Consider the following 23,382-nt stretch of genomic DNA (forward strand, 5'->3'; position numbering starts at 1 on the left):
CCTGCAGGAAGGTATTTCTTAGTTAGCACTTTTCCATTAATCTTACCACTGTGGCTCTTGGCACTTTGATGAGAGCCAGTCCGATTCCTGTGGTGTTCAGCTTGCATTTGTGCTGAATCACCTGCTTGATGCATTGGCTGCTCAACACTTGAGTACACTTGAGTACGTAAGAGCAGAGTGGAGTGGCTGGCATCCCTTTCATCTGAGTTAAGGTCTTTAAAAGGAGACCTGGATAGGCCAGAAGAGAAAACCTTCATATGCAGAGGGCAGCTCTCCCTGAGCGCCTGGATAACTGTCCAGGGGAGGTATTGGCGGTTCCAGTGCAGCTGAAGACACATGACTCCCTTTGTCAAGACATGTTTTAGAAAGGCCTAGGAAGGTTCTGTTTCCAGGAGTTCCTTTCACTGTCATATCTTTATTACATAAATTTATTTGGTATTTGGAAGAAACAAATTTGCTCTTTTGTAAAATTACCAGCTCGAGAAAGGGGAAAGGAAAAGCAAGTAAATGTCAATAGTAGTCCTGTCTCCTTACAAAGGTAGAGTAACCATGTTTATTTCTAACACTTGTCATGTTCAAAAAGGAGGGAGGCCAAAGGAGACAGGCATGTTTTACCGCAGCTTATCCAGGCCTTTCTTCAGGCTGAAGCTTGGAACTGGTGCAGTAGGTGGACACAGTCATCTATTGACATAGAATTAACCTTTAGACCCCATAGCCTGCCTAGGGCTTTTCATGTTCTAACTGTGTGCAGCCATACATCTAGCCAAAATAACAGAAGGCCTACCCGTGTCCAAACTGTTACTGGTGATGAAGTTTAGTGTGTGAATTTCTTCTATGAATGAGCAGTTTCATTTCCTGGACTGTTTAATCTTGTTCTGCAAACCTGAACATTGAGATCATGGATATAATCAGCTGCCTTCATAGCTCCACAGCAGCAGGATGTCTCATTTCAACAATGGCATTCTAAAATACCAGAAATCACTAAAATCAGAGCCCGGGAATGTTCCCTGAACAGTAGGTAGATGATGTCCCATTAACAGAGATGTGATAATGGATGTGTTGAGAAAATTTCATCCCTATAGTTTGGACTGGAAACAGGTTTATACTTTGTACAAACGAAAACCAAACAAACAATGACTGCCAGAGACCCGTTTGATCATTTTCCTTACAACTAAACATTCTTCTGAAATCAGCCTCTGATAACAATAGCCTTGATGTTTCAGAGTGACTACCATCCAAGTAGATGACAGTGCATTGTGGTCCAAAGGATGAAACATTGTACTAAGTGAAATTGAGAGAAGCTGCAAAATTAGGACAGAGAGTAACATCTCTCAACTACTCACTTGTAGACTGAAGAAATGCCTCATCAAATTGGGTTTTGGAAAGAAGTTTTGGATGCATTAAGTGACTGCTTCCCAGAACAACTAGTCTTTAGAAACCCACAGGAAAAATTCTGGTTTTGAATTGGTTTCAGCAGTTACACAAGACCTACTAGAAGACGTACTAGTGGGAGAGCCATTCTGTACTAGCCAGTCATAATACAATTAAGCTGAAGATTTTAGCAGAAGTGAGCAAACCAAATAAATTCAGAACAAAGATATTCAGTACTCAGACTGCCACATATCTACATGATTTCCTTCCAAATTAAAACGGCAGTCAAAAGCGAAGCCTGCTTGCAGCCTGGTGATAGATAAAAACACTTTGTTGGAATCCAAGTGTACCTTGTGCTACAGTCCAGAGTGAAACAAGAGTGATTCAGCAATTCTCATGGCCCAACAAAAAACTTAAGGAGCAAACCTTATGGCAAAGAAGTGAAATGGATAATCTGCAGTGACAAGCTCAGTGAAGAGATTACCACACTGAAGATGTGGTTTCTAGGGAAGGATCAGATAAGATGAGTTTGGGTAGGAACACAAAATATGGGACTGAACTGATAGGTTAGATGATACGCTGCTTTCAGCAAGTAGCATTCACCTGAGCCTGCTGGGGGAGCGCAGAGGTGAATTGCTGATGTGTCATGGTTAAATTGGACATTAAAAGTGTGAGTGTACCTGTCATAGTAGGAAGAGAGAGGACTTCTGTTTTCTTCAGTGAAAAGAGATTCCAGTAATTTATTTCACTATACTACATTTCTTGCAACAGACTGCAAAAAGATTAAGTGTAGTGTGCTATGTATCCAGCAATGCAATCTAAGTCTTCTGATTAAAAAATAATAATAAATTTATGTGCCACCAGTTAATTAAGGACTTTCAGCTATAAATTATTAATCAAAACCCCACAGTTCTCCAAGCTTTGTTCTCTATGATCACATATATGCCCTCAAGAAATGTGAAATTCTTTGTTTTGTTTTCATCTGGTTTATTTGAAAAAAAAAAAGTCACTCTGATGGATTATATTGACATTTTAAACCAGTTAGTATATTTTACAGTAGAAATCCTGAGTGATGCTTACAGATATGTCTGGGTTTCATATTCATGTTTTGACCTGTGTTTCAGTGCTTCTTTTCTCTGAAAGCAGTTGGAAAAGTTGAACTCCTGTCAGTCTTGGAGGCTTTGTCTCAGTGGTAGATGATACACTTTAACTGAAATAAAAAAAGAAGCAAAAAGACGTTCTTAAGAATGATATGTTAAAATTCGGTGCCCATTTTTTATTAATTTATTTTGAATGTTGCTTTTCTGTTTTCTTTATGTTTTGAGAAAAGGTAAATGAAGATACAAATAATTATGGTAATGCAAGAATTCAAGATGGGGGGAAATTGTTGTGAAGGAAAAAAAATTGGATTCTCATGTTCATAAAGATACTGTTTCTTTTTTACTTTGCAGGTTACTTTGACCCTAAGAGAAAAATCTTTCTGTTATGTTTTTAGCTGGTGTTTGTATCTTGCATTATTTCTTCACTGAGAAGTCTGTCTTGGAAGATTTAATTTTTTTTCCTTAAAAAAGAAATAGGCCATGTACTCAAGAGTACTCTTCTCTTTCAGGTCCCAGTATTGTTTGTGTGATTCAGTATATTACAAAGTATGTAACTTCATAGAAGAGCCTTTTAATTAATCTTTCTGTTTACCTAGCAAACCTTTGGTTTGGTTCTAATAGGTTTAAGGTTGGTAATGGCATGTATTTAAATCTGTTTCAAATATGAAACTAATAAATGCAGCACTATGAAAATAAAGATGCGTTCTTAGCTGTCATGGCTGAAGGCATTAAAGAAGTGGTGAGAGAATCTGATATTAGTCAACTACACATCAAAACAGTCATGAGTTTTCAGAGATGATTTCCTTTGAACTCTGGTGCAGGCAACAAGAGCTCAGGGACCAGCACCAGCATTCCAGGGCTTTGGTGGCAGCTCTAAGACAGTAGCATGTATGTCCACAAATGCAGTTTCATGGTGGGCTTACACTAATGAGAGACAGCACAAGTCACAGTCCTGCCTTGACTTGCACTGAGCCTTGGCTGGCAGCACAAGGTGGTCAGGGAGCTCTGAACCAGAGGAAGGTTCCTTCCTGAGGGATGGCACTCTTGTAGAGCATCAATCTGTGTTAGCTTTGACTGCTGTAGGAGAAACCATGAATGAAGGACACTCTCAAATCAAAATTGCATTAATTTTAAAATCATAGTTAATGTAGTACAGCTGAAATGTGTAAATAATCATCCATGTTTTCCTGACTGTTTTTTATTGTTAGAGCTAGTGGATAAACATTATTTCAGCAAAATGCTAACATGAAGGGATTGAGTACATAATCAAAGTGTTCTTTAGGTGGTTGTTTATAGTAAGTTGTTAAATGCCTCTCCCATCTTTTCACAGAGGACATTTTCTCCCACTTTTCTAATTTATTTGCTTGTTCTCTTTTTCCCTCCCTATGTTACACTTTATTTTACAGCGGTACAGAAAAAAAGAAGGAAAAACCTCCAGGACAAAAAGAAAAAAAAGAGGACTCTCATTCTAATGATCACAGTGCACAAACTCAAGCATCACCTTCTCCCCAGCCCTCCTCACAGACTCTCCAAACACACAGGCAAACTCCAGAAAGCAAGAGTTCTGCTCCAGCTAAAAGGTTTTCACACTACCACAGTACAGAACTAGAAAATGACTGTAATGATACTGAGTTCATATTTGACAACAAGTCATGTGAAATAGTTCTAATCTCATGATCAAGTTAAGGTTTCATACTTTTTCTGCTAGAGAAGATGCATTCAGTATGCATTGCAGCAGAGCAAATAGATAAAAACGCATGTTTTTCTTTGAATATATTTTTAAGATTACACAGTTTTTTGTTCTCAGATTAAAATCCTAATACCGTAGATTACCTCTAATCAGCTGTGATTGTAAAATATTTAATGATCACTGTGACTTGATTCTTCTCAAATACACTTCATAGATTTTGTCTGATATAGCTGAATTATGGAGTGTATTTTCCACATGGCCATTTATTAAGTCTCATAACAGTGTTTTTTAAATACTAGTATCATTGCAACCCTTGGTTCAGAAACTTTTACTCTCAAATTGTTCTATAAAGTGACTGCAGTTTTGTTTTTGTTGGTGTTTTTTATTTCCCTTTTAAATTCCTCTAGGTTGCAGGATGGTTTTATACCCAGATCATAGAACTACTTGACTTGAGTAAAAATGCAGAAATTTATTTAGGGTTGCCTTATAAGTTCCCACACATTTTTGTGGGAATTAGGCACAGGGGGGAAAAAAAGGTATGTTTTAGAGATACTAGATTGCTTTTTGAAGTCAAGAAAATGGATTTTAAGATTTGGATGGTAGCTTCTAAATTTTAAAACTATGCAGATCACTTGCCATGTTTTGTTTTTTTGGTTTTTTTTGTTTGTTTGTTTGTTTTTGTTTTTTTATTCATTGTCACCTTACTGTTTTGGAAGGTATAAATTTTTTTCTTTTTTACTCTCTGCCACTTAGAGACTGAAACAAAATGAAAATGAAATTGATTACTCTGAAATTTACTGTGGTTCACAAGATTGTTGTCTTGCATTGCTTGAATTCACAGCTCTTATAAATATTTAAACTTCCACTTGACTGGTGCATGTTATAACACTCCATAAAGGCTCTGTCTCCATGTCTTGCACAAACCTGTGAGTTGTCTGAAGCTGAACTTGCGGCCTGTTGTTCTCTTGCCTGGTATCTCCCTGTAAAGATGTCTGAAGTCTTGCTTACTAATCTTTTGCAGTGTGGGGAAAAAAATAAATGCCTTTTTTAGTCTTCTAAGGGTTTAACTTGATTTGATTAACTTGTTTGTCACAGGACCTTTGAGCCTCTTGAGGTGCTGTGGAAGGAGCTTGCCATTTCTAAGGTTGCATTTCAGGACTTAACTCCTGCAAAAAGCATTTCTGACGGGATGAAGTGTGATACTATTAGCAGGACATGCGCAAACTCTAGATCAGCTGGTTGAAGGATAATTTGGGCTAGGTTGATTTTTGAACATGTATTCTGTGGTTAAGACATATGCGAAATTATTGAACTAGTGACTACAAAATTTGCAAGTTCCCATTAGTGTAGATTGTCTGCAATAAGATTGTTGAAAAATTACATCATAGTTCATGGATTTAATTGTCTCTAGTATCAGGCCAAACCTAGCTTGTCTTACTCATGCAAGAGGTTTGCAAACATTTGTTTCAAAAAGATTAAAGCCATTAATGTGATTTAGTATATGCTAACTGCAAAGCTTCCATATGAAACTAATCTGATAGAACTGTTCTGCCTCAGAAATCAATGCTAAAGCTAAAGCTGGGGAACAGTTAATCAGGGAAAAAAAATTACATTGTTATCTATTTAATTGATTTTTAAATTTTTAAAGTTTATTCTTTAAGGCTTTTATAATTTAGCCTCATTTTTTCCACTATTGTAATTTGTTAGTGATGTAGTAATGAAGAATAGAGTTATTTCGTTCAAGTCTTTATGTAAGAGCATTTGGAAATGGAAAAGATTAGATAAAATGTGGCATTGTCTTGCTCAATTGTTTTCATTCATCCAGTTAGAACTTTTTGACTAATCTTTTTTCCCTGTTTCATGCTGCAGCTTGAAGGAAGATCTAGCTCTGCTTTTGTCTCCTGCTGCTTGATCTGTCCATTTGCATACAAGTTCCAGTTACTGTTACATTATTATCTTGTAATTGTAAAATACTGTTTTGTTTCTTCTAGCATAAAGAAATCCTTGACTGTTGAAAAAGCTCACAGTGCTTGGGAGAGTTCCGATGACAGTCGTAACAAGCTGATGAGAGTAGCATCAACATCTAAATTAATATCAAAAGTGGCAAAGAATGCAGACAAGTATGTATTGGTTTCGTACATAAAAGCAAGAGAACTTGAGAGTCGAAATATTATGAAATCACAGAATTCTAGTGAATTTACTGGTGTATATGCTAGGACCTTTTGCATCTTTGTTTTTACTGTGACTACTTACATAACCTGTCAGTTTGGTGCTCTAGGTGACCATGGAATTTTAAGATTATTATAAAGTAATTCTTGTGTAAATGTGTTTTAATATTGCCTGTTTGGATTAGCAGCATTATGACATTTTATGGCTTAATGCCAGTGATGTGAAACTTCCATTTTTTTCCTAATTAAAGCTGATTTTAAAATGCAAGTGTATTTCCTTGAAGTCAGTTTCTGGATTTCACATAGGATATGTTTCCAAAGTAGACTGTAATAGTAGGAACATACTTTTGTGGTTTCAGATAGGTCTCTCAGTTTAACTGTTTAGCAGGTTCTAGACTATAGGCAGGGATCTTCTTTTCAGTGTCACCTTCAGCAGGTGATGTGCTGTAGCCAGCCATTCCTCTTATGCTTTTCCTCAGCAGCAGATTTTCTTGGTTTGTGGTCTCCAGTCAAGGCCTCTGGGGGTGAGCAGCACAGAGTAGTTACTCCTGCTCCTGTCAACATAGGGGCAAGAGTTTGCTTCTTGCTGTAATCCCACATTGTTGACCCCTGTTGGGACCCACTCTTGTCCTCAGTAGTCTGCCAGTTGGGTTTCCCACTTTGTATTCACACACTTAATTTCTCTTTTTGGTTTTGTTGAAATTTTGCTGAAATAGTTGTGTTGATTCTTTGACTGACCCCTTTTCTTTTTGCCAATATCCCCCCAGTGTGCTGGCAGCTTCTTCCAGCTTGGTGTTTGCAGATTCCTAGATCTGCTCACTAATCTTCACTCAAATAGCCCTTAACTGGTGCAAGGCAGAACTACCTGGAAACCCATCCCATTCTGACAAATAAAGCACTTCAGACCTTTCAGATTGTTACAGAGTAATTGCCAGTTTTTATGATTATGTCTGTAGTGCCCTCCTTAGCTTGCACCTTCAAATACATAGTCAAGAGTGGTGTAAGTGCATTCCTTCTTCCCTGGGAATGGGAAGAACAAAAGCAAACTAATCTTGGGTGTGGATATCGTCACATTTAATAAAGCTTTATCCTTAGCCTGAAGAGTTCTGCAGAGTAGTGGAGTGCTGTGTGTTGAGGGGATTATGTGCTGCATATTTTGCAAGTATTTCCTTTCCTTTTATAATTGGTTTTCACTGTTGGAATTTAAAAGCCCTTTGGCAATTTAGATTATAGCATGACACTGCTGGATAATATTTTGGAATGACAAAACCCTCTGCCTTGATTTTTTTTTGCTATGCTGCTAAAATACCTTTCACAGTGTGATACATATTTTAAATTTGTTAAAAGTAAAAAATAAGTTTTACTTTTATTGACACATATATTGGTTCAGATATGGTCAAAATAGGTATTTTATTTCATTTTTCTATGATTCTGCTTATTCAGAGACCTCAAATGTTTTCCTTCTATAGTATCTAATGTAGAAAAAAAGTCAGGTGTCTAACAATTGTTAGAGAAAGTTGTCTGTTCATAACTTGGAGCTATTATATCTTAACTATATTTGGCAAAAGCAAAGCCTCAAACATGAGCTGTAGACCATCACCTGATTGAAGAATGTGAATGTGAATATTGTTGTGTCCCTTGTTCTAAAGCTCATGTTTGTAACAGAGGCACTGTTTGCATACAAGGACACACATTAATAATAATTTCTTACTCACTTTCTGTGTGCCGCATTTCCATAAAAACTGGTTGGTACTGTGCAAAGATGTATTGTTATATTTAATTTATTATTCACAATTTGAAACATTGGCCTCATCTGCTTGAAGCTACAGGAGCCTTGTGCAAGGGAATAGAATCCAGCCCCTAATGTGGGCCCCAGGACAGAAATGTTTTACATATGCTTTGCACTATCAGCCCAGGATATGAACTTTGTTTACGCAGCTCAGTCTTTAAGTCAGCACTGAGCTGTAAATCAGTCTGATAAAGCCGTAAGAAGTAAAAGGGTTCCCACAGCAGCCACAATTCAGTGGTTTTCAGGCAAGACTGGGTATCCACTTTAGATTTTTCATCTGGCAGTTTGGTAAAGGGTGATTCCACCGACAGCCAGAGATGACTTTCCTCATGCATATGCTTGACCCTTTGTCACTGTTACAAAAATTTGACCTCCATCCAGCTAAAAATACTGGATGCCACTCATACCTTTCTGCTGAATTTCAGATGAATTCAAGAGAGCGTTTTATGCAATACGTTCTCGTATCAAGGAGTGCTGTTCTATTAAGAAGTAGGTCTGATGCTGGAAATTAGTATTTCTTCCCTTCTCACAAAAAAAAAAAAAAAAAAAAAAAAAATTACTGAGTTTTTTAATGAGTAACTCATTTCTGGCTCTGGTAAGGAGAGATGTCTCAACTACGGTCTGTTGAAGACTGTGTTGCACACCCAGTAATGCTGCAGGGATTGGTATAAATGAAAGTGCAACTTTCTTACATTTAATCCATGTGTCTAATGGAGTTAATTCCTAGAAAAATTTGTGCTGTTGTGTGCTGACAGCTTATTTTGACAGGTGTTAAATGCTTTGCATGCAGGCCTGAGGATGTTTGGCAGCTTAAAACATTTGGTTATTACAAGTTCTCACTCTCGAAATGGAATTTTCTGTGCACAAAGGAAAATGCCCTCTATAATTTAGTTTTAAAAGCTTTTTGAATTTTGTAATTATCAAAATAATTCTTAGAAGCCCTTAACATAGGGCCAAAGACTAAGTTACTTGAAAGATATAGTGAACTGCATATAATAATATATGAATAAAAATGCACTACAGTGATCAACTATTGAACATCATATACTACAGTTACACTGTACACAGAATTTGATGGTATTGCCAAATGCAGTATTGGGTAAAAACTAGATGGTATTGCCTTGATAAGCATTTTGCATATTATTAATGATAATATTTTGAATTTTTCCACAGGCACAAAGATGTCATTGTCAGCCAAGGTAAATAAAAACATTGATTTTTAAATACTGGATGAAGCTGAAAATATTTGCTTTTGACTGAATAGTATTTTCTCTAAATGAATAGATTGGGACATATGCTTATGAAGCAGGGGTTTGGAGGTTATATAGCATTAATCAACTCCAAGAATTCATTTGGCAAAAAGTTACTCCAGACATGTATATGATTATTGAGGTTATGGAGAAATACCTCATCAGATTGGATCTTTAATAAGTACAGAAGTTTTTTGGTAGGTGGGTGGTGGGAGGATTTGAGTTACTTTTATAAAATAAACTCCTTTTTAAAAATTATTTTATCTATGTATGTGCACAGAGTGGTTATGAAAACAAAAATCTAAAGTTTTGATCAATGTGCCAGTCTTCATCCAAGCAGGTGTGAGACTTTAGAAGTAGTTTTAAGATATTTTATTTCTGTCCCATAACTAGCAAAAATGTCAACTCGTGAAAAAAACAGCCAAGGTAAGAATTAAGCTATGCCCTTTGGTCGCTTTCTTCTAATTTAGCACTCTCACAAATCTTTTATTTGGCTTTTCACCATCAAAGAGTATCAGTGCATATTCTCTTAATATTTCAACTCTCTTCTTACGGAAATTTATATGCATATGAACATTGCATTTGGGGACTATTTGGGAATAGTTAAAATAAATTACGGCACACATAATTTCATCAGAGAGGAGTATGTGTTCAAATAGAAGTCTTGCATCGTTGCCTTAGATATCAGAATATTAAGAACTGCCAACTAAAAGATTTGTTTTATCTCAGCTTTCTGTCTTGCCAATATTACAACATATAAATGCTGATTAGACAGGAACAGAGACTGAAGGTTTTAACAGTCTCCTGAAATGAAAAATGAGTCTCTTCTGAAGTGTATGTCTTTGCACCACTGAATCTTACCTTCTGTGGCTACCTGCTGCTGCTGGCTTGTTCAGTCAGGAAAAAGAGCCATCTATCTGAACATGGTGGGATGTGACAACAAAAGAAGTCCACTTCTGGTGTTGCACAACTACTCTGCTTTTATGTCCTGCAAACTGTCCTAAAGCATGCAGTTTCAAAATTAAAGCATGTAATCCAAGTGCATGCTGTACGCAGCAGATCTATGTACAGGGGTTTTGTCTTGTGCTTTTTGCTGCTAATTAAAAAATCTGTAGTCTTCAGATTCTGTGCTGTCAGCAAGTTTACATTATTCACAGTTTGATTGCTTTTGGTCTCCTTCAAAAAAGAAAAGAAAACCTCTTATTTTTTTGCAAGTTAATATATGAATTGTCGGAGTGGAAGCAAAAATCAGCTTGGATCCAATTACTTCATCTTTTTCTAGTTCACAGAGAAATTACAGGTATAAAAATATTCTGAATTGATGCTTACCAAAAGCATCTTCAGAGACAGGATGTGTGAAAGAGAATGAATGAGTATCAAGAGCAAAGAAGAAATGTTTCATTGCACCATGGTGCTTAACTTAACCAGCTGTGGAACAGTACATATGTGCAGCACTGGCTACTGTAAAAGGAAAGCTAATCAGTAGTGGCCAGATGAGCTGCAATTTAGCTTTGCAAGTTTTTGAATAAAACTATTATATTAAAAATACCTTTCCTAGTAAAAACAGCTTTTCACAAAACCAAGCTGTGTATAGCTAAAATACCTTCAGTGCTTCTACAACTTTGCATGTTCTGCCTAAAATGGACCACCCTCAAGTTCTCTCATTCTGGTAGCTGTAACTTCAGTGCCACCAAGTGCTCCTTGCCATCTTCTGTGTTACTGTGCAGAACATGTGATACATGGGCACCTTCCAAGTGTGTCATGCCATAGCCTGTCCTGAGCCTAACTGGAATCAAAGAGAAACATGATGTAGATAACAGGGCCCCACACATATGGGAGGTGGAGGGAAAGTCTTGTCATAGAAAATGCATTTGCTCCATTTTAAACACATGGAGTGGCAAAATGTTATTCAGTCTCTAACTTGGATGCAAATGCAATTAGAGGATTCAAATTATTTTTTTTTTATATTGTCACTGAATGTATTTTTTACAGGTTTTAGAGTGTGACTGTGTGTGTGAGACTGTTAGCTTTTATGTTGTGTTAACTGCCACAGAAAAAACCCTGTGTAGGTTACTGTTGTTGCAGCAGGTTTACCCATCCTTTCCAGTAGAAGTTTAGCAATGCTTTGTCACTTCCCCGTCAGGGCAGATGACTTTAGCCTGTTTTGTACTTGACAGTTGCCATATAAGTAAACCAATTTCCAGTAGGCACCTTGACCCAGCTGGTCAGGAAGCTGAAGATTTGTACAGACAGTTAGCATAATGTTTCTAAGGTAAATCCTGTGGACTCAGACAGTGTTGTCTTGGATAGATAAGGTGGGATGAAGAGCTGCCCTTGCTCATGGTGTTTGTACAGAACTTTCCTTGTGGAATGCAAGGGCACAAAAAGTTATAGCTGCTTTGATGCTCCTTTGTATCTTGCCAGCCTTTGCCTCTAGGGGTGAGCAGTCTCTAGCGCGGTGTTAATTAAATTACAGTGGATCCCCATAGCTACTCATTTCACTGAGCTGTGTGTAAAACTGTGTATGCTCCCAGTACTCATCTCCCATAAGGATTGTGTCGATGTGCTTCCTAGATCTAGAAATTATCTGAAGGAGGCTCTTGGGAAGACTGCTGGTGTGCAAACTGTTAAGCTTCAAAGGAAATCTACCGTAAAAATACATTAGTGTCTTCATATACACCTAAAATAAGTTTGGAATCACTGTGAAATTGCAGATTTTCATAGCAGATGTTTGCATAGGGTAATGGGATGGAAGATGACAATTTTGTGTTGCTTTGGAACCACCTGGAATCACTTTGTTTCCTTGTTTTGATTTAGCTAATAAAAAAACACCTTTGAAAATATTGGTATGGTATACTACCACAAAATATAGATTAATACGTTTTTGCATGCTTAGTTCTTGGAATCTAATTTTTCTAGCAGCAGAAGTTGCTGCAATTATATCTGTCTTCTGATACTCTGTGTAGTTCATTGTGGTTTCTATTGGTGTTGGAATTAGATATTAAAGTGAAAGACTTGGGGAGCAAGCAAGAGTCTTAGAGGAGCTTCAGCAGTGAAAAGCATTAGCTGTGGTGTTGGAATTGGCTTTGGTTTGGTGTGAGTGTTGCATGTAAATGTCAGCAGGACATTAGGCAATTATCTTTTCCGAGCAGGAGCAGCAGCAGCATGGGGAACCACAGCCTGCAGCTGCCTTGTGAGCAGCTACTTGATTTTCTTCTGTTTGTCTCCATGCCTAAGCCACAAGTGTTGCAGTGTCATCTAGTACCTTCTCAGTACCAGTTCTGTTCCCTCAGTGCTTTTATCTCTCCCACTCGGGTTGAATTGCATATACTTCCCGTAAGGTTAGTCCCAAGCTTTATGCTTCTAGGTATGTGCTGCAGCAGAGGTCATAGGGTCAGTGTGTTTGTTTGTCCTTGTAAACCACCAGCCTTTTTACAGTAAAATCCAATTCTGTGAAAATCCAATAAAGCTATGGGTGAAATGAACAGGTGCTTACTACAGCCTTTAAAAGACCCTAACTAAAGCTATTCTTTTAAGTTCTTTACCAGCAGGTGTTTCTAATTGCCTATAAAAGCCAACTTGCTTCTCACTTCAGCAGAAACATTTTTAAAGTATTAATCATAAGACATTCATATTTTTATACCCAGAAGTTAAAGATCTGGCTTATTTTAAGATAAAAGGTAATTTATTTCACTGAGATTGTATGTTTGAGTTTGGTTTTCAGTGATAGCAGCTCCATATATGAATCACTTGTTCACTTATTATAAGGTAATAAGAGATGCTTGAACTTTTTGGATGGCAATAAAAACCATATGTGAAAGAATTAATGGAAAACATGCACTACATTCCTAAGTTTTTTGGGTTTTGTTATGATTTTTTTTTAATTGTGCTTTTTTAGTTTCCATACTTTTTCTCCTGTTAGTTTAACTGTGCTGTAGTTTCAGCTTAGATAGAGCTGTCGTGGAGCACACAATGGAAAAATGTCCCCTGCTGACAACGTGTGCAAAATTCATTGCCTTCCTCAGACTGCTTTTTCATCAGACACTGATTTTGTATCAGATGGTTGCTGAAGATGCTCCCATACCTGAGAGCAAATGGAGACCTCGTCTAACATTATTTGGCTTCTTGTTCTTGTTCAGGCACAGTGCATATTATTAAAAACCATTAATACTGTCACAAAACCAAATTGTGTACTTGGGAGTTTTTATCACTGATTCTTAGTGAAGTCAGGATTTTATTATTTAAGCAGGAAGCATTTAGATAGTCTTATTGAGGTTGTTTGTGTCCAATATTCCTTTTTCAGTTTTTTTCTTTTTTTATAAAAAGTCAGAGTTTAGTATTAAACTTCAATTATTTCAGTGCTAATGGTAACCGTTGTTAATACCTAGATTCATAACGTCACCCAATAAATGAAAAAGCAAAGTTTACTTATCAAATTATGTAAAATTAATAATCAAAGATCTGTTAAGATATTTCAAGGCAAAGCTGTAAAGTCATTCCAAATCAGGGCAAGTCTCTCATCTCATCTATTGTATTTGACTGCTTGGCTGGCACTGCATCAGGGCTCAGTAACAACAGTGCTTGTCTGTCTGTCAGGTTCAGCAGGCATTGGCACATAATAGCTTGGGGTGAGAGGTGGCAGACCTGCAGCCACATTTTAATTCCACTGTCAGGTTGAATGCAATGGTCTGGGCCTGGTGGCTGAATTTGGTTATTGGTCTCTGTGCTGTTGCCAGTGTTTTAAATTAGAAACAGGCTTCTAAGCTCCTGTCCCTCAGGTTAGTGGTCCTGCAGAGTTCTTGGACACAGGCCTGAAAGCAGGAGGCTTGTGTGAAAGAAGCTATTTGTAGTTTTAAAAAGCATAACTTCACTGGTCAAGCAACTAGAAGGTGAAGACAGATTAATAAATGTACCCTGGATGTGGTAGTTTATTGTATATTATTAGAGTGTTCTGGTGGCCAAGCAAGTTGGAGTCTTTTGGGGTTTTTCATTTGCTTGTAAATCACTTTAGGGCGCTGCTATATACAAATAGAACTGAGCTAGGGTTTTAATGCATCAGCCCATGTTGAAATTTGAAACTAAATGGGGTGGGACCTACTGAAAAATAGTCAGTAATAATTTGCAAAATTACTGTAATGATTCCTTTAGAACAAAACGTGTGTGTGTATATATAATCTACTATATGCTCATTAGACATCCCATTATGTACACACTTGCTAGCTGAAGAGCAGTTAATTACAGCACAGACTTGTGGGGTTATCTCAGTGTCTTGTCTAATGAGGAATAGTGTCATATAAAATACATTCTTCTAATATGTCCAGTTTTGTTGAAGAAATCATTAATTGAGGGTGAAGGTTTCTCACGTGCTTCTACAAAACTACTTGATTTCTTTTTGTGACATGTTTTTTGGAAAACGGGTGGATTTTGTAGTGTCACTGTCTTCAAATTTCTGAAGTATCTGAATAGTAGCTTTGTCATCTGAATTGCTTTTCACTATAGATACTTCTGAGTTAATCTACAAATACTTTGATCTTTTTTTCTTCTTCTTTCCTATTATTTTTATTATTTTCCTTCACAAGCCTTTCATAGTCCCCTAAGATTATGACTCTGGGAAAGTAATAAACTGCTTAAGTGCCATTGCATGAGTCTTTCTGTGCTGGTTTCATGGAAGCACTAATTTCAGCTTTTCAGATGGTTTGCATTGCAGTATCTTCTCTGTTATCACCTGCAGGGTTTTTTCATTGGCCTCACCTTCCAGCTTGCTTTCCCTGATCTGCTGGGTTTTAAACTTTCTTCCAAAGGTGAATTAATAGAAATTGTTTGGAGTTGAATTTTAATGTTACTGAGCTGCTTTTTCTTATTTCTTCAACTTTTTTTTTATAGGGCCTGATTAAAAGCTTATTCATACTAACAGGAATCTGCTCTTCATAAAAGCAGGCTTTACAGAAAACTTTCAGTCCACTATTTGTCTACAAATTTTATTTGCCCCTAGTTCTAGTCATTCCTGGATTGCCTTATCAACTGGTTCCTTGAATGAAAGGTAACCATGCTGGCTTACAGTGCTGGCTTACAGTCAGAGAAGATGCACTCATTTTCTTGCAGGTCAGCCAGGCTTCTGAAGCTCCCTCTCACTAGCAGCACCTTGTTTCACCAATATATTTATTCCTTTCTTCTCTCTCACGCTGTAAACTTCCAAAGAACATTTTGTAGATACTTTGTTTGCTAACATCTGCCTCCAGCCTGCTGGGACCTACTTGGCTTAGTGTTTACGCTAATGAACTTAGCACAGGAAAGTAGAAGCACTGAAATTTCACTGATGACACAAAGCTGGGAGGCCAGACTGATAGAGTTGGAAGTTGAGATTTTAATACAGTAAGACCTAGATGTTCCTGAGGCTGGAGTAGTATTAAAAAAAAAATTAATTAATTATTCATGCAGGAGTTGACTAGCAAGGTTCTAGCTATAAACAGGTACTTGCCAGAATTAAGTGGTAGGGGAAGGGGCTATAACATGCCAGTTAGTTGTACAAAGATTGAACCACTCACTTATTTTGAAAACACAAATGCAATCCCAGGATGTATCAAAAGTAATTCCAATGGAGATAGAGGCCTTGTGTAAAGTCAAAACCCTGGTAGGTTCTCTTATGTAACACTGCATGCACCCATAACCATGAAGGGTAAATTTTGTTGTGCTGTAGAGACAGACTAAACCCTTATTATACAAAAAGAGAGTTAAATAGCTGGATGTTTTTATTTTTTCAGAATATGAAGGCTGGGAGGATTGCTGTTTTCATTCACTTTCATTCACTTTTCCGTTCACTTTCTGACAGCAGATAGGCAGACCTGTGCTGAAGTGATCAGCCATGCTGTCACACACACAGAAAGAAAAAAACCTGGCCTTGTGTTCTTGTCGCCTGGAAGTTGAGTAGTTCCCAACTAGTAGTGGGAAGAGGTTTTTGGATGCTATTCTGAAATCAGTAGAGTGTGTTTATGTCTTTCTCTGTGACAGCCAGGGCTCTGCTCTCCAAAGCAGGTGCTGCAGTACTCTGCAAAGTAAAAAAATATCAATGCAAGCAGAGAGAGGGCACTTGGGGGGGCATGTTGGGTATCTGTCAGGCTGGACTAGGCTGAGCTGAGCCAAGCCATGATGTTCCTCTAGCTCATTACATTAATTTGCATTAATTTGCAAAGCCCCATGCCTGCACAGTGTTCAAGACTACCTTCATATGTGTCCTCACCATGTTCTGGCTTCTCTCTTTGTGTCTCTCCTTCTGAGCAGTGTTTTATGTCACTTAAGCTGAGTGGGGCCACATTTTAGTCAAATTAAGTGTTTCTGCATCTTTGGGGCCGAGTTAGTAGTTTCCCCAAACCTCTGGGGGACCCACGGAGAGCCAAGAGCTGCATGCATTCTGCTTAGGTCCAGCACACCCAGAGGGCTGCTATGTGAGGCTAATAAGCCTGAGCCAGTCCGGGGAGCATGAATTGGGAGTGCTGATCCTATGTTACCTGGCACTTGTGTAAAGAGATTGTTGAGGCTCCAGAGGTGAAATATTGTGGAGCCAAGCAGAGTTTGGCAAGGGCTGTGAATTTGAGCTCAAAGCTGCACAGAAAGCAGCTACAGCTGTTCCTGGTGAAGAGCTGGCCCCTGGAGCCAGGATGCTGCAGCCACTTGATGCTGCCTTTTGTAGCATCTCTGGGTCTGAGCTGTTACTTTTTGTGTGTTGGGGATTATCCATGGCACCTGGGTGTGCTACCTGAAGAGCTTCAGCTGTGCTTTTCAGTTAGTTTGATCCATATTTGGAAGGATTTATAGGGTGTCTGCAGTTGCAGATTAATTAATTTAGCAAGTGCCAAGAATTCTTCATGGTATGACCTCCTGGCCCTTTCCACACACAACCCCCAGCCTCATCTTCCCCAGATGCTTCTGATCATTGGATAGTGGGATCTGAAGATCTCTTTATATGGTACAAAATATTTTTTTGCTTTCATACTTATGTTTTCAGGCTGGTAGATACCAGAATTGTCAAGGATTTTTTGTTGGCTAGGGTTTAGTGAGTTTTTTACCCACTCTCTTTAGAAGTTTTGGCTTTTTCTCCCTTGTCACCCCTTACATACATATCTGTCATAACATGACCAAGGCTCTTTTTTCCCAAAAAAAGGACATAAAAGTCTAGACATTCTGCTTTATATTGAGGTTTCAGGAAAGCAATGTTGTCTAATGCTCTTGATCATTTAGTTAAAGTAGTATAGTATGAAAGAGTTAAATCACTGATTTTCTTAAGTTGCAAATACAAGAATTTGGCCTCAGGCAATTAATTGCTGTTTGAGAATGGTGTTGGTATGCTGTCATCCTCTCTAGTATTTCAAAAGATTTTTACATTAATATTATATCTGCCCAACAGGTTATTCTAACAAAAGGAAATTTACAGTCTTAGACAAAAAAAAAATCTTTCAGTGGGTTCTCTTGTTTTCTAACCCTTCTTCTTCTTTAGGGAGAGGCTTAATCAAGTTTTACCTAGCCTTTGTCTTTCTAACAAGTGTTTTATATATATTTCTTCAGAGGTAATCTTGAGTAACTACAGTAAGGGTAAAAAAATTTATTTTTTAATGGGGAACTTCAGAGAGCTAATTTGTATCTGAATGCCCTGTAGATATTCTTTTCCCTGAGATCCAGGAGAACCTCTTCTGAGAGACACTTGACTGAATTCCTCTTGGACTCTTACGTCTCTCATCTGCAGAGTCCCAACAGGTGCAACTGCCTCCATCCATAGGAATTTCAGTTGCTGGTTGTCTCCACTGTTCTAGGCAACAATGAAAAATTTGATCCTAAATTTGTGGTGTCATTTTGCACTGATCTTGTGGAACCAGAAGTGTCAAGCTCAGTGTTAAATCAAGAATTTATGGTTTAACAATGATCGATCTTTTGTAAATATCCTCAGGCTTTAAATTTAAAAGACTGTGGGTGCCAGATTTTAATAGAATGGTCATTGTTAATGCATTACTCTAGGGTTTGGCCAGTGTTATTTTTTTCTCAGAATATACATACTATAAAAAGTATATTGGTAGATAAATGAGGCATGGTACTAATTTGGAATAATTATCTAAACATTTATGTCAGACAAGTGACAGCTCCAACCTTTAGCTTTTCTTAGCAATGCAGTTAAGTAATGAACTTGTGGTAAAATAACTGTTGTGTCTAGTTTAGCTACCAGGGAGTGATCTTCTTTGTTCCTTTTTATTTTATCTGACACAGGTTTTCTACTGTTCTCAGTGGAGAGACTCATGGGGTTCTTGTTCAAAGCACCCATGTTTGTTCTTGGAAAGAAGCAAGACAACTGTTTTTCACCTTTTTAATATTTCTTTCCTTTCATACTGGACTTCTATGGCTCAGCTTCCTTGCATTAGTATGCTAAATAAGAAAAATCTTTATATATAATATATATATTAATATATATATATATATTAATATATATATATATATTAAAAAAATTGTTTAATTATTACAATTATTGACCTGGTTTCTTTACCTTTTTAGATCTCCAAGTTTGACTTGAGCTGTTATACTATGATTCTGTGGAAATAAGTCTGAGTTTCTCATAATTTTAATTTCAGGTGTTTTAGGGAAGGTCCAAAATAGGTTGCACAATCATGCAGTCTGACTATTAATCTTATGCGTAATTGGGAAAATATTTCCAAGCATTCCTTCAAGATTGTAGGGGAGTCTGTTTCATGTTTGTTTCTTAAAGAAGTACTTAAGTAATTGTTTAAAAATCTTCATTTTAGAGTTTAGTGTTTGTTGTGTCAAATGTGATTAGAGATTTCCTAGTACCATATTGCTAATTTACAGCTATTCTTCTACTCCACTTCTACGCAACTATTCAAATTTTGGTTTGAACTCTGAGTTCCCGTGTCTGCTATGATTTTCAAATCCCCACTCATAAAAAAGTGTCAGTGTTCCAAATTCAGAGCTGAATATTACATTACTTTGGTTAATATTTATACTAAAATTTGATATTAATTGCTAATGAAGCTGAAGAGCAATAAAATATTGCTACTTCATTTATGCAAAGTTAGTGGAATATTTGGCTCTTTGTCATCAGTGCTTTTTGAAATGGAGCTGTAATTGTGGTAGGTAAGCTCACTTTCCTTGAAAAGGAACTCCTAAAGGTTTGTGAAGTGCTCAGATTCCCACAGAGATGATATACACGTGTTTTGTCACAGCTGTATGCAGCATTAGCTGGAGTTATTCTGAGCTGTTGCTTTTTTCCATTCTTCAGGATACGATGCTTAATAGCTCAGGTTGCTGTATTAGTTTGTGATGATATATAATTCTTGATTATATTAATCAGCAAAGCTCTTGCATTTTCCTGCAATGTCCTGGTGTCTTAGCTTGGCCATGAGAGTTTGGAAAGGTGGGGGTGGGAAGCAGTTGGATAGTTGGCCTCGGAGGGTTGTGGTTAGTGGGTCATACCGTACCTGATGGCCAGTAGGTGACACATGGAGTCTGCAGGATTCCGGCCTGGCCCTGCGCTGCTCATCATGTCTAGCAATGGCTGAGGTAGGTGATGCAGTGCACTCTCAGGTTTGCAGTGACAGCAGACTGGGGGCCCAGTGGTTCTGCTGGAGAGATGGGCTTGCAGGAACCTCACAGAATTAAGCAGAGACAAATACAAAGTCCTGCACCTATGGGAAAGAAGAGTCTCTGGCAGGAATGCAGTCAGGGGACAGAGGGTCTGCATGAAGCAAGCTCACTGGGAAAGGCCCCCAGGGTCCTGAGAGGTGCCAGGAGAGGATGTGTCATCTCTATTCTTGGAGTTTTTCAAATCTGGATAGGCAAAAGCCTGGGGAACCTAGTCTGGCCTCATAACCAGGCAGAGGTTTGACTTAGACACCTCCTCAGGTCCTTTTCAAACTGAAATACTTTATCCTGTAATTCTGTGACTAATTATTTATTCAGTTTCAGATTTGCATTTGGATTTTGCCTTTATAACTTGCATGTCTAAAATGTTATATGCTCAGTCTGTTCTATCACAAATTCAACTAACACTTGTTCTGTGTGTGTTTAATGTTCCATTTAAAAAAAAAAAAAAATTCTGAGCCTTTACCAAGCTCACATTTCAAAAATAATTGTTATATAACCAGTGTGATTTGCATCTCTGTGCTTATTACTGGTTTCTTTTGTCTTACTTCTTGTGTAAACTTGCCACATGATTGATGTGCCTTTTTGTTTCAACAGAGGGAGAATATATCAAGATGTTCATGCGAGGCCGACCAATCACAATGTTCATTCCTTCTGATGTAGAAAACTATGATGATATTAGGACAGAGCTGCCTCCTGAAAAGTTAAAACTGGAGTGGGTGTATCCTTAATATCAATAACTACTCACTGTTCCCTTTTTGTCTTGTCTTGCATTTTTCCCTTTTAGAATCCAGTCTTGTCTGTTCGCTTTTAAGAGGTAAAAACTAAAAGGTGGGGGAAAAGGTTCAAATTAATATAACAATGGAAATGGTTCTTAACTCCTGTATGGTACAACTTTAAATAGCAGACAACATAGATACGGAAATACTTTTTCCTTGTTTCGCTGTTGATGTTAATTCTAATTTATTAACTGATTTATATTTAATGCAAAAGAAAGCATCTTTGGAGAGTTACAGAGTTTGAAAAATGTCCCCCTCTGCCTTCTACTATATTAATGTAGCCTTTGCTTCAGGAACAGTTAGTTTTCAATCTCTGATCCTTTTTAGGAAGTTTTAGAACTATGGAAGATGTTGAGTTTGTTGTCCTTTCCTACTTACTGAGGATTGGAGAAGCAGCCATCCTTTGCACTGCTTCTGTATTTCAGCTCCAAAGTGAAGTGGTTAATTTCTTGGAAACTGGTTTGTAATAAGTGCACTAAATTTGTCATTTGAAGAACTGAGTAGGTGTGTGGCTGATGACAATTCTCCAAGTTCTCTAGATCAGACATTAAGTTCATTAAGAGATGTGCCTTTGCAGATGTTTGTGTCTTCCTGTCACTCCCTCATCTCTGTAAGATTTTTCCAGTAAACTGTGATTGTATAAGTAAGTTTCTTAGTACTTCAGTAAAATAACATGTCTAGGCAGCAGTTGAATTGTTTTAATAATTGAATTTTGATGCTCTGATGTTGCAGAAAGAAAGAAGGAAGATTTTTTAGGAATGTTGATGATACACTGTCATATGTCAGGAGGAAAGTTTCAGATGAAAGTCTGGCTGGAAGGAAAACAGAGCTCTTTTTCATGCTTTGTAAAACTCTGGTACCCAATTTTACTACCATCACAACTCTCTGTTGCTGATGCTGGCATTCGTGACTGTGGAGTGAATTGGGTCAGTCAGTGATCTGGCTGAAATGTAATCTCTTTTTGTGAAGTTAATTTTCAAGCAGGACCCATACATTAGTTTGATTTTCCTCACAAATATGCAAGGACTGGAACTGGCATACAGGAGGAGCATCAGCTTGACTTTTCCAGCATCAGTGAGCAGTTTGTACTGATGAAAACTGATCATGAAATCACACCCTCAGTTAAGTAGGTGCAAATCCCAGTGTGGACACATTTAATGTCCAAGAACCTTATGTTCAGGTTAAACCAGTTGTCTTCTGAGGTCTAATTAAAATGAAATAAATGTAGTCGAAAGAGACTGTCCATATGTTTTGGAATCTGTTTAAGGAAATGTCATCCCAAATCAGACCAGTAGATTTATGAGTGTGGGGGTATCTTTTGGATGCAAAGGTGAAGAAAATGATGAAAAGGCAGTAAAATTTATGAGGACTAAATATTGATCTCTATGATGAATTAGAACAAAATTGCTCTTCAGTTTGGAGAATGCAGCAGCAGCAGATCTTGTGCTTTATTCTTAGGGTTAGCAAGGGGAACAAATCTGCAAGACAGCAAATCTTGCAAATATGATGGGAGACTGAACCCTGTACACCTTCTTAAAAAAGCATGGGGACAATTATTCACTGAGTCTTTTGCTAATGTCAGTGTTTTGCACCTGAAAGCTCAACTTAGTGTTGAATAAGTTCCATTTTATATGATTTGTTTTGAATTCTTTTAATTCTCCTGCCTTTTGGATGATTTTTTTTTATAATTGGGTTTTCCTTTGTTATTATTCTTTTGGAAAATGCTGGTCAGCTATGACCAACTGCAAGGAAACAACAGGCAGATTATTGGAGTGGATTTTCTTGGTTTATTGCTTGGTTGGGTGGGGTGGGGAGGTCTCCTTTTTAGATGTTTCCTGTAGGTTTATTTGACTGCTGATACCCTGTACTGTAGATTCAAATAGGGAAACTTAGCTTTTGTCTGTCTTGAAGATTATAGTCATTTGAAGAAATGCCTAAGCTGCTTGGCAAGATAAAGCAGCTCATGGGGGAGTCTGAGCTCTTGACTGTGTCTGGTTCCTGAGTGATGTCATTTAAATTAAATAATATAGTTTGAGTATCCCAGCTTTGTAGTGCAATCTTTGCTACTGAACTTCAAAACTGGTTAAAGCATATCTGGCGTTTCTAGTAATAGCAATATTGGCTTATTTAATAGCTTCAGAGGTCACAGTCAATGTAGCTTTTTACAGTGACTTTGTGGATTTTTTCTCCCAGTGTATAGTAGCTCAGTTTCAGGAGGGTTTTTCAGACTCCATTTTATGAGATTATTTTTAGCAGTAGTGCTCTTCTTTCTAAGAATAATTGAAGACAGTGGTAAATATACTGCTGAATTCTGGTGTACGGTAGATCACTTTTCATGAAGGCAGTAGCTATTTTTAGCCAGTTAAACAAACAAGCAAAAAAACCCCAAAACTCAAAGTTTTTAGACATACCAAATGTTGTGACAAAACAGTCCTCTTAATTGGTGAGAAATAATCACAGTATCAAGGCAACTATCTCTCCATTTCCCCAATTTAATCATCAATTTCACTGAAAGATAAACACTGAAATTCAGTGGAAATCAAGTATCAAAGTTGTCACCCCTTTTTTTGAAGTGACACAGTCAATTATTGCATTAA

General features: G+C 37.5%; 1 protein-coding gene across 6 annotated transcripts in view; it reads left to right on the top strand.

The window, feature by feature from the left end:
• EML4 (EMAP like 4) overlaps positions 1-23,382 on the top strand; it is a 146,915-nt gene that overhangs the window by 90,267 nt on the left and 33,266 nt on the right. For 3 of the 6 annotated variants that reach the window (XM_014252936.2, XM_088052674.1, XM_088052672.1), the window contains exons 4-8: positions 3,878-4,051; positions 6,153-6,281; positions 9,292-9,317; positions 9,762-9,794; positions 20,604-20,727. In XM_014252936.2, coding sequence (XP_014108411.1) covers positions 3,878-4,051; positions 6,153-6,281; positions 9,292-9,317; positions 9,762-9,794; positions 20,604-20,727 — 486 coding nt within the window. The remainder of the gene's footprint in view (positions 1-3,877; positions 4,052-6,152; positions 6,282-9,291; positions 9,318-9,761; positions 9,795-20,603; positions 20,728-23,382) is intronic. The other 3 variants (XM_088052673.1, XM_088052675.1, XM_088052676.1) reach the window with 3 other exon arrangements.

This window comes from Pseudopodoces humilis, chromosome 3 (genome assembly GCF_049639895.1).
Source record: "Pseudopodoces humilis isolate 2021_Gansu_Grassland_sample_001 chromosome 3, ASM4963989v1, whole genome shotgun sequence".
NCBI lineage: Eukaryota > Metazoa > Chordata > Aves > Passeriformes > Paridae > Pseudopodoces > Pseudopodoces humilis.